This window comes from Sphaeroforma arctica (genome assembly GCF_001186125.1).
Source record: "Sphaeroforma arctica JP610 unplaced genomic scaffold supercont1.50, whole genome shotgun sequence".
Taxonomy (NCBI): domain Eukaryota; class Ichthyosporea; order Ichthyophonida; genus Sphaeroforma; species Sphaeroforma arctica.
The window spans coordinates 173,283-185,090 of NW_014040508.1; the positions used below are offsets into that span (position 1 = coordinate 173,283).

General features: G+C 37.9%; 1 protein-coding gene across 1 annotated transcript in view; it reads right to left on the minus strand.

Annotated features, from left to right (window-relative positions):
• Window positions 1–2,778: 2,778 nt before the first annotated feature.
• SARC_01299 (tubulin gamma-1 chain) overlaps window positions 2,779–11,808 on the minus strand; it is a gene marked incomplete at both ends in the record, with an annotated part of 11,385 nt that continues 2,355 nt past the window's right edge. Inside the window, 9 exons of the mRNA XM_014305003.1 lie at window positions 2,779–2,873; window positions 3,139–3,248; window positions 3,952–4,108; window positions 6,392–6,563; window positions 7,121–7,314; window positions 8,175–8,322; window positions 9,013–9,066; window positions 10,509–10,634; window positions 11,087–11,269. Coding sequence (XP_014160478.1) covers window positions 2,779–2,873; window positions 3,139–3,248; window positions 3,952–4,108; window positions 6,392–6,563; window positions 7,121–7,314; window positions 8,175–8,322; window positions 9,013–9,066; window positions 10,509–10,634; window positions 11,087–11,269 — 1,239 coding nt within the window. The remainder of the gene's footprint in view (window positions 2,874–3,138; window positions 3,249–3,951; window positions 4,109–6,391; window positions 6,564–7,120; window positions 7,315–8,174; window positions 8,323–9,012; window positions 9,067–10,508; window positions 10,635–11,086; window positions 11,270–11,808) is intronic.

Consider the following 11,808-nt stretch of genomic DNA (forward strand, 5'->3'; position numbering starts at 1 on the left):
GTGTTGTAACATAAACACGCACGAACTTAGAAAAGCTCGAAAGTATAGATACATTACTGCATAATCTTACTCACCGAGCGTTTGGCCACACTTACACGGTGCCAATTCACGTAGAACTTGGTCATCCTGCACTGAAAGAAAATATACGTGAAGTGTACCGACGCTGTACTAATTGTGCAAGTCCCATATCAAGTACTACGGTTGGGTATCCCTATCAGTCGTTACGGAAGTGCAATCTATGTGCCAAGTTCAGCTTATGCGCCAAGACCTGTTAAGACTCCTGCGATCCAGGTACAATGACGATGTATACGGCAGCCACTTCTTTTGTGTGGCTTCTGGCTACAAGTTGTTATATGTAATACCAACAAAACCGCCCTTAAGCAATTGCAGAAGTATGTTATCATGTCTTTTGTGACTTCGGGTTCGCCGAGCACTATGTTTGGATATTGATAGTGAGCTTTGTACCGGCGTAAAGTACGCACTTATAGTTATTATATGTAGTACCAACAAAAACGCCCCCAAGCAATTGTAGAACTATGTTGTCATGCCTTTTTGTGACTTCGGGTTCACCGAGTACTATGTTTGGATATTGATAGTGAGCTTTGTACCGACGTAAAGTACGCACTTATTGTTGTTATATGTAGTACCAACAAAAACGCCCAATTGCAGAACTATGTTACTATGCCTTTTGTGACTTCGAATTCACCGAGTACTGTGTATAAATATCGATAGTGAGCTTTGTACCGACTTAAAGTACGCACTTATACTCATATCAGGCATGTCATAAAGGCGTGATATACTTTATAAACCTCAAATGCCGGGCGCTAAGGAGACATGTCACGGAGAACTCAAGAAAACTTTACGTACTCCATTAAGTGACGAAGACGACATGTGGCCTTATCAATTGAAGCCAATTTAACCTCAACTGAATAGCTGCTTGTATCCTCAAACCGAAACATTTGGTTTCACTACTTTATTTTTAGCCGCTATAATGAAATACAAAACTGTTGTGCCCGACAAACACAATATTTCTGGCTGCAAAAAAGCCAAGCATATGCAGAATGTTGTTTACCTTTGTTTAAACGAGCACAACAATCGGTTCCTACTTAAAGCGCAAGTCCAATTGAATGAATAGAAAACATTGTCAAGCTCAAAGTTGGTATTTAGATAAATTGTCATAATTAATCAAAACTCGAACGTCACTGAACTATCTTCTTAGACGATCAGATCGTTTATATTTTCACATCATGATGAGAAACGTGATACGAGTTAGGTAGAATAGACGATACGAACGCAACCGAACGTATTCACACCTCCGTAATCACATTTGCTCGCCCATTTGAGTCTGATATCCATGTTCTGGAGTCACAACTCAAAAAGACATTGTTGACAAATTATCCCAATTTAATTGCACATCTATAAGACCCGCTTCACGGACGGTATTGTCATCTGACTAACATACTTCCTTTCCGACTCTTCAACAAGAAATGGTTAATTTTGTTTTACATAAAAACTCACGTGATAAAGAGAAAGGCTTCCATCAGGTGAATACCAACCCTGGCAATTCTGAAATACCTTACTTACCAACCACATTGCACGTGATATTTACCAACAGTGAACCTAATCTAAAAACCTAAAAACATGGTTACTTGACCCACAAATATACGTCATAGAGCACATCATGAGACTTGATCATGTACATATAGGCCCCAGACTTACTTGGTAAGACATGACCGAAACCGGTTTGCTTGTGAACAACCGTAGCTACAAAGCTACTGAGGGCTATGACGAAGAAGGACAGCCTCTGGTCAGTCTAAAATATCAGATATCAATGCTTCCAAATTTTGTTTTTTGACCTATCTAAAACCACGATACATTTTCTGATGATATCCAGCGTTCTGTATTCACTTTGATAGCTCAATATACTGCAGCCCGTAGTATGGCTTGCGGACCTATATTGAAATCAGACACTGACGGACCGAACTACTTTTGAGAACCCGGTCACCATTATATGTCACCATTAAATATAATTTGAAGTTCCTCATGCGATGTGTTGTTTAGTAAACTTTCGCAAGCAAGCGGCCTAGACCAATACAATTGACCGCAGGAATAACATCTATCGTATACTTGCGCTGGATACGATCTTGTGACCATTATCGACTAAGGTTATCACCATGAACACATAATAGTAGTAGATATTTAGGTGCCATAAGTTGTTCGTTAAAAGCATCACTGTTATATGATCCTTAGATGGCTTGCCATCACGCGCTTCATGGACATTGGCAATTAGAAGCTCGCATTCGTAAGTCGTTATCTCATGCTTAGCAAGTCAACCATTCCAATTTTAACTTCGGCTTGCTCATCGGACGTATACTCGCCATCGGAATCAGACTGCCCAAGACAGCTCGATCTACTCTTCCGCAATCCCGAGAAGTATTATCCTTTTAATATACTCATGGCTGCTTTCACACTCGTATCGTGCATGTATTCATGGCTACTTTCACACTCGTGTATCGTGCTTCTATCCTCGAATTCGGATCACACTCGACAAAGATCAGGTTCCTTTTTCTGAGCTGTGATTTGACTTCTTACAATAGGTACCATCTAGTCACAGAGAAGGTAGACGGAAATATTTCATTTGTCCTCCTTAGCGCAAGATATTGTCGGTGCAAAGTAGCTTTCGGTCTCTCGCAAGTTATCAATGACAGGAGTGGTAACACCTGGACACGCAGTAACAGAACTTTCCATCTATCATAAATCAATTATTTTTAATATCAGCTACGATTGCATGTTGTTTGGAGCTTTTGGGCCTGTTGCAGGTACACCTGGCCTGTCTCGGTGATTGTGGAGTCCGCCCGCACCGGTTTGACTGCCTGTTCAGTAGGTAAGCAAATGTATACGTATTTGAGTATGTACAATTCACGCGTGCGCTATGTTTTCTTCCTATACAAATTGTGTTTGAAGCATCAATATGATTAATTAGAAATCTGGACATCTACTTTCTCACGAGCAAGTTTATACCGATTTATATCCATCATTTGAGTATGCAAATGTTTATATAGACATACTTATATACATATTCATCTACACAAACACACACACACACACATGTATTTATTTATAAGCTATTTAGTTTACCAATCAGATTCTCACGCGTACCTGTTTGCATCTTCTGGGGGCCACCCCATTCGATATAGTCTGGTCGCTCTGCTGCGGTGTATTCCTGAATGAGTTCATCGACTACTTGCCTGTGAAGATGTCGGATCAGGATGAGTACATAGGCTCAGTAGTCAATGGCAATACAGAAAATCAAGTTTCAGATATGAACATGGTAAAACTAATATGGGTATATCAAACTAATATGGACATATCAAACCAATAGGGAATGGCAAACTAATATGGACATGACTTAACTTCTAGGGACATATCAAAATATGGACACGGCAAATTAATATGGACATGTCCAATCAATTTGTATATTTGTACATGTCCAACTAATATGGCAATTTGTACATGTTAAACTGATTTGGATATGTGTACATTTCCAACGAATATGGAAATTTGTACATGTTAAACTAATTCGGATGTATGAACATGTTAAACTGATTTGGATATATATACACTGTCAAATAATATGGAAAAATGTACATGTCCAACTAATATGGAGATATACACATGATAAACTGATTTGGATATATGTACATTTCCAATTATTTTGGATATATGTACATTTCCAACTATTTTGAATATGTGGACATGTCCAACTAATTTGGAAATATAGACATGTCCAACTAATTTGGAAATATAGACATGTCCAACTAATTTGGAAATATAGACATGTCCAACTAATTTGGAAATATAGACATGTCCAACTAATTTGGAAATATAGACATGTCCAACTAATTTGAATATGTGGACATGTCCTACAGCGGGTTGAATACTAGCTCTTACCTCGAGTCGTCGAATTCTTCGAAGCCATTTTTAAAAATGTCAGACTTTTTGAACTCTTGCAAGTACGCCCCGCGCGCGCGCATTTTGTCGAACTTTGTGCAAATTCTGTTGAACAGCTGTGCGAAAGACAATGGACCGTAAGACACATTCAGTGGTCCTGTGTAGTAAGCCATTTATGGGTTATATATACATGGTATATATATATACAGTGGCAGTGTGTGTGATTAGACATTTATGGGATATATATACAGTGGCAGTGTGTGTGATTAGACATTTATGGGATATATATACAGTGTTAGTGTGTAGTAAGAAATTTACGGGATCTGTATACAGTGGTAGTGTATACAGTGGTAGTGTGTGTGATTAGACATTTATGGGATATATATACAGTGGTAGTGTGTGATATTAGACATTTATGGGTTATATATACAGTGGTAGTGAGTGATTAGACATTTATGGGATATATATACAGTGGTAGTGAGTGATTAGACATTTATGGGATATATATACAGTGGTCGTGTGTGATATTAGACATTTATGGGTTATATATACAGTGGTAGTGTGTGATATTAGACATTTATGGGTTATATATACAGTGGTAGTGTGTGAGATTAGAAATTTGTGGGTTATGTATACAGTGGTAGTATGGGATGTTAGACATTTATGGGTTATATATACAGTGGTAGTGTGTGTGATTAGACATTTGTGGATCAACCGATCGTCAGACTAATTGCGCACTCAGGTCACTCAGTGCGTGTGAGTAGGTGCTGGATATACATAGAGGTACACACAAGAGATTCACGAATGTCATCATTGCGCAAACTTAGACGATAAACTACTCGGGGTATGTGTACATGTGCATATGTATACGTGTATATATGTATGTGTACACGTGTATATGTATATGTGTATATATGGTAGTATGTGACATGTATATGAATATATGTGATAGTATGTGTACATGTGCATATGTATATGTGAATATATGATAGTATGTGTGCATGTGCATATGTATATATGTAAATATGATAATATGTGTACATGTGCATATGTATATGTGTATATATGATAGTATGTGTACATGTGCATATGTATATGTGTATATATGATAGTATGTGTGCATGTGCATATGTATATGTGTATATGTATATATTTTAGTATATATACATGTGCATATGTATATCTGTATGTATTTTAGTGTCTATACATGTGCATATATATATATATATATATACTTGTATAAATACATGTGCATATGTATATATGTATATATTTTAGTATATATACATGGCATATGTACATATGTATATATGATACTAAATATACATGTGCAAATGTATATATGTACTTATTTATTATTTTAGTATATATACAAGGTATATATTTTAGTATATATACTTGTGCATAAGTACATGTGTGTATATGTATATATGCTAGTATCTATACAATTGCATATGCATAGATGTATGTATGTATATATTATAGTATATATACATGAGCATATGTAGATAAATTACATATGTATATATGTTAGTATATATACATGTGCATATGTGCATAATTATGTATGTATATATGCTATTATATATACATGTGCATACTTACTGATTTGATGTTAGTATGGTTCGCCAGCATGAACCCGGTGACGCGATTGAGTGAACGTTCGTAGGGCGATCGTCTAGCTAACGCAACCTACATAAGAAGAAACAGTTCATACGGACAAACGTTAGCACAAGGGGAACAGTTCCTATTAATAAACGTTAGAACGCATTGACAGTTCATATGGATGGAAATTAGCACGTGTCGAGTTCATTGGGATAGATTTTGGCACAAATCACGGCGTAGAACATAGGAACAGCCGATGACAGCAAACGATTTAAGTTGAACGGAAGCCGGGTACACAATGTATATACATAGTATACCTAATTGATATAAATACTAGCTATATATACATGATATGCATACACAATAATACATCCTTAGTAAACATACTAAACATACATCACAATATACATACATAATATACGCACATGATATAAATATTTACATACATACATACGGTTATATAAGCCGAGTAAAGATACCATTGCAGGGCGTTGCAGAATACATTGGAACGGGCTTTCGAGTTCCGTTCCTTTGCAGAGCCCAAAGCAACGGCGTAACATTTTCAGTAGACTTCATACACACAATACACACACAAATGAACGTGATCAGTAATACGTATACTGAGCAGCACAGCATGCCTTGGATCTACGTGCTCACACACAGTGCAATTGAACGAATGAGCGTAGATTCATGGTTCTATTATCATACACACACGGATCTAACACATGTACATATACGCAGTTCTATGTATATATCAATGTATAAATATATATATATCTACCCAAATTTGTACATACACGGAGCTATATATATATATATATATATATATATATACCCATGCATGTGTTAGTATACTTGTATGCAAGCCTTGCCTGTATGCTTGCAGGGCCCCAAGGGATGAACTTAACGAGTTTGCGCTCGCGTATCCTCTGCAGTGACTGATGCACCTCCGTTGGATCGACATCGCCTTGTATCGTATTCAGAATCGATATGTAGCAGCCCTGATTCTGTAGAAGAATGGTGATTGGGTTTTAGGGTGGTAGGGTTTAAAAATCTGATGCTGTAGAGGAACGGTGGTTGGGTTTTAGAGTTCTAGGGTATTAGGGGTTTGAAACCTGATACTGTAAAAGAATGATGGTTGGATGTATAATGATTACACCTGCGGATCGTATGAAGAATCGATACGACTATATACATACGTATGCATCTTAAATACACACGTCATTATATCTACCGCTCCTGCGTAAACCTCTTACCTGCGTAGAGACTGAGACCATGCTGTTCTGTGGGTGCAGTAGGCGGCGCATCACATCCAGCACTGACGTTTTACGTACACTCCTATACAAATACATAACACCTTAATACATACGTCCGTATACCCACCGCTCCTGTTTACACCTCTTACCTGCGTAGGGACTGAGACCATGCTGTTCTATGGCTGCAGTAGGTGTCGCATCACATCTAGCACAGACGTTTTACGTACACTCCTATACGAATACACAACACCTTAATACATACGTCCTGATACCTACCACTCCTGTATACACCTGTATACACCTCTTACCTGCGTAGGGACTGAGACCATGCTGTTCTGTGGCTGCAGTAGGCGTCGCATCACATCCAACACAGACGTTTTACGTACACTGGTAGACGTTTTGCCCAGCGCAGTCAGTGGTGTGTAGCCAGTCATCAGGTAGTGCAACCGTGGGGTGGGGATGAGCGAGGCTATCATGCCCACCAGGTCATTGTTCATGTATCCTGGATGGCGAGAGAGAGAGAGAGATATATATATACATACATACATACATACATATATATATATATATATATATATATATATACATTTATATATAATATATATATATATAAATAAATAGATATATATATATATATATATATATATGGGTTGCATTGGTACGAGTTTAAACAGCCGAACACACCCATATCCAACGGTATATATATATATATATATATGCATCGGCCAAAGTATAACAGAACATACAGATATCGCATATGCGGACATAGGTACACTGTAGGGCCCACCATGCTACAGCAGTGTTAGCGATTGTACTGTGGAGTTACGTAATGAGTGGTGTCCTTACGTATATGACTCACAGACGACTCGGAGTGCCCAGGAATGTAGTTAAATAAATACGTAAATCAATTTCGATACGTAAACCACTGGACAGACTCTTGAAAGCGGGACCATAGCGGGATAGATACGACAGACTGTTTTTGCGGACACACTCGCGAATATTCATCACACGTGCTTACGGACTTTCCCAAACGTAAAAACGTATTCCTGCAGGTTTGGCGATACTAGGGGACAACACCTTTTCATCTCTGAAGAACACACACAGACCTACACATCCCTGAAGAACACACACACACACCTACACATCTCTGAAGCATAAACACACAAACCTACACATCTCTGAAGCATAAACACACATACCTACACATCTCTGGAGCATAAAAACACACACACACATCTCTGAAGCATAAACACACACACCTACACATCTCTGAAGCATATACACACATACCTACACATCTAAACACACATACCTACACATCTCTGGAGCATAAAACACACACCCACACGCACTCGACCGTACCTGGGTATCTCAGTGTGGCTGTGCTAGTAGACATGACAGTCGACACCAAATGGTTTATGTCCTCCATGGTTGGTTTCTCGATGTGTAACTTGTCCACTGCAATGCTATTTAGGGCCGTATTGTCCAGTACTACCACACTATCGGCATTCTATAAATAGAACAAGGGAGTAGGTATGGGAGTTTTTTTAGGTTTAGGGTTTGGGGGTTTAAGTACGGGGTTTTGTCGAATATAAGTACTGGGCAGTAAACAGAATATATATGTATACACATATGCACGACATACAACGCAGACTGATGGATACACACGTATGCCTAACTTATAGAACAGTCTCATAGGTACCACACAAACAATTACGCATATACATATATATATATACACAAATATACACACATATGCATAGCATACAACACAGTCTCATAGGTACCACACAAAAACTTACGCATATACACATATATACACACAAATACACACACATAAGCATAAAATATAACACAGTCTCATAGGTGCCACACAAGCACCTACGCATACACACACACACACATATATATACATATACCTGTGCATGACATACAACGTAGTCTCATAAATACCACACAAACACTTAGGCAGGTACACACACACACAACACACACACACACACACACACACACACACACATATATATATTGTGATATATATATATAAACACATACATATATACATATGTACGATATATGACGTATTGTCATAGACACCAAACAATAAACTTACGCATATATATACATATATATATAAACTTACATATATACATATGTACGATATATGACGCAGTGTCATAGCTACCACACATACACTCACCATGGTGAGTCGCTTGAGGGTGAGCACGGAGTTGTACTCCTGCACGACGGTATCCTGTGTGGCAGTGAAGAAACAGAACAGAACAACTCAGTGGTACATATGCGCATATGCACAGTTACGTATGTGCATTTACATGTGTTTATAGTCAGCTACATGTGTGTTTATAGTCAGTTAAATATGTGTATATACACAGTTACATATGTGCATATACTCAGTTACGTATGTGTTTATGGTCAGTGGTACATATGCGCATAAACAAGTGCAGTGATAAGATCATTGTATGACAATATAGAGTACCATTGATCACAGCTCCAGCAGATATAGCGTACTGCTCTCTAATAGTATACATGTCTATATATAGTATTGTATATATGTCTATATACAGGTATGGTATATGTGCCTATATTTGAGTATGATATATGTGCGTACGTATCTATTAATATACAGGCATCTTATATATGTCTGTCTGTACGTTGTATTTACATATTTTACATATGTCTGTATGTACGTTGTATTTACAAATTTTATATATCTCTGTATGTACGTTGTATTTACATACGGTATATATGTCTGTATGTACGTTGTATTTGCGTATGGTATATATGTCTGTATGAACGTTGTGTTTACAAATGGTATATATGTTTGTATGTGCGTTGTATTTACATATGGTATATATGTCTGTATGTACGTTGCATTCACGTATGGTATATATGTCTGTATGTACGATGTATTTACATATGGTATATATGTCTCTATGTACATTGTATTTACATATGGTATATATGTCTGTATGTACGTTGTATTTACATATGGTATATATGTCTGTATGTACGTTGTATTTACATATGGTATATATGTCTGTATGTACGTTGCATTTACGTATGGTCTATATGTCTGTATGTACGTTGTATTTACATATGGTATATATGTCTGTATGTACGTTGTATTTACATATGGTATATATGTCTGTATGTACGTTGCATTTACCCATGGTATATATGTCTGTATGTACGTTGCATTTACGTATGGTCTATATGTCTGTATGTACGTTGTATTTACATATGGTATATATGTCTGTATGTACGTTGCATTCACGTATGGTCTATATGTCTGTATGTACGTTGCATTTACACATGGTATATATGTCTGTATGTACGTTGCATTTACATATGGTCTATATCTGTACTGTGTGCTCATAACGGGACTTCTATCTACAACATTGGCGGGTTCACATTGGCCAATGAGACCCTAACTCATTCGCCTTAGCACAGCCAGAGCATCTGTGTTAATGATAAGGCCATCTGTGTTGTATCCCATCTTATTACTGTCCACACTCTTCTCATAACTACACTTCAGCACCTGCGTATGTCCCAGCCCTAACCCACCTTCACTGCACTTCACTGCAACCTACATCTACCTATAGCCTAAACCCACCCCCCCACTGATCAACTTCAAAAGATCTTGGGGGGGGGGGGTTTAAATAGGCCTATACTTACCGCGCCAGGAAAAACAGAGTATGTCTGCAGCACTTTCTTCGGAAACCAATCGTTGAGCCTCTCAAGTACATGAGAGCCCATCCCTGACCCAGTACCTCCAGCGATACTATGAGTCATTTGAAAGCCCTAACAACAGCCGGCGAGAATACAAGCCGTGAGTGACTTCGATTGGGTGAGTGTATACGTATATATATATATATATATATGTATGTGTGTGTGTTGTACGTTACAAGCAGGCAGGTTTATGTATATGTGTGTATTCGTATATAGATGTATGTAAGATACATGTACGCAGGTATATATGTGAGTAAAAAGTTCCAATTCAACAGGACATACAGAAATCACACAATCGGTTGTTACTGTGATAACGCATATATATCCATACACCCCTACAGACACTTAGACACAGACAAACACATACAGACACAGACACAGACACAGACACACTCACCTCCAAGCTATCGCTATTTCAGCCTCGCGATTGATGATGTCGTAGACGATAACGAATATACATACATACAACCCTACACATACAGACACAGACACAGACACTTACGCACACAGACACAAACACACACCTCCAAGCTATCGCTATTCTCCGCCTCGCGGTTGATGATGTCGTAGATGTCTTCCTGTTGCTTCTGGCTGCGTTCGTATCCCGTGGCCCATACGTTGCCAGCACCTCCGCCGTCGGTGGCTTTAAACACGTTCTCTCGGTTGTACAGCTTACCATGAGACCCACTCAGTACATGTTGAATGACCTGTGGGTGTATAGTATAAGCAAATAAATATGTGCCCAGGATTGGGTGTATATGCAAGTGTATGTGCATATATGTATCATGAGTTGACTACCTATGTGTGTACAGTATAACTGAATTAAAATATGCAATTGGATGGGTATATATGCAAGTGTATGTGCATATATATATATCATGGGTTGATTACCTATGTACGTATAGTATAACTATTGTAATATGTGAAATTGTAGGTGTACATATACAACATGGATTAATAACCTATCTGTGTACTGTATAACTATAATAATATATGGGATTATATATATGGAATTGTAGATGTATGTAAGAACTCATTGAGAACGATTGGGTGTCCTGTTTACGTTCAAATGTCAAAATCAAGACAAATATAAGAAGTCACACATAAAAAGCACGGTGTATGCATACAATATACTCAATACTATCTCCAGAAACATAACACACACACACACACACACACACACACACACACATATATATATATATATAACAAACAACACACACACACACACACACACTATTATATA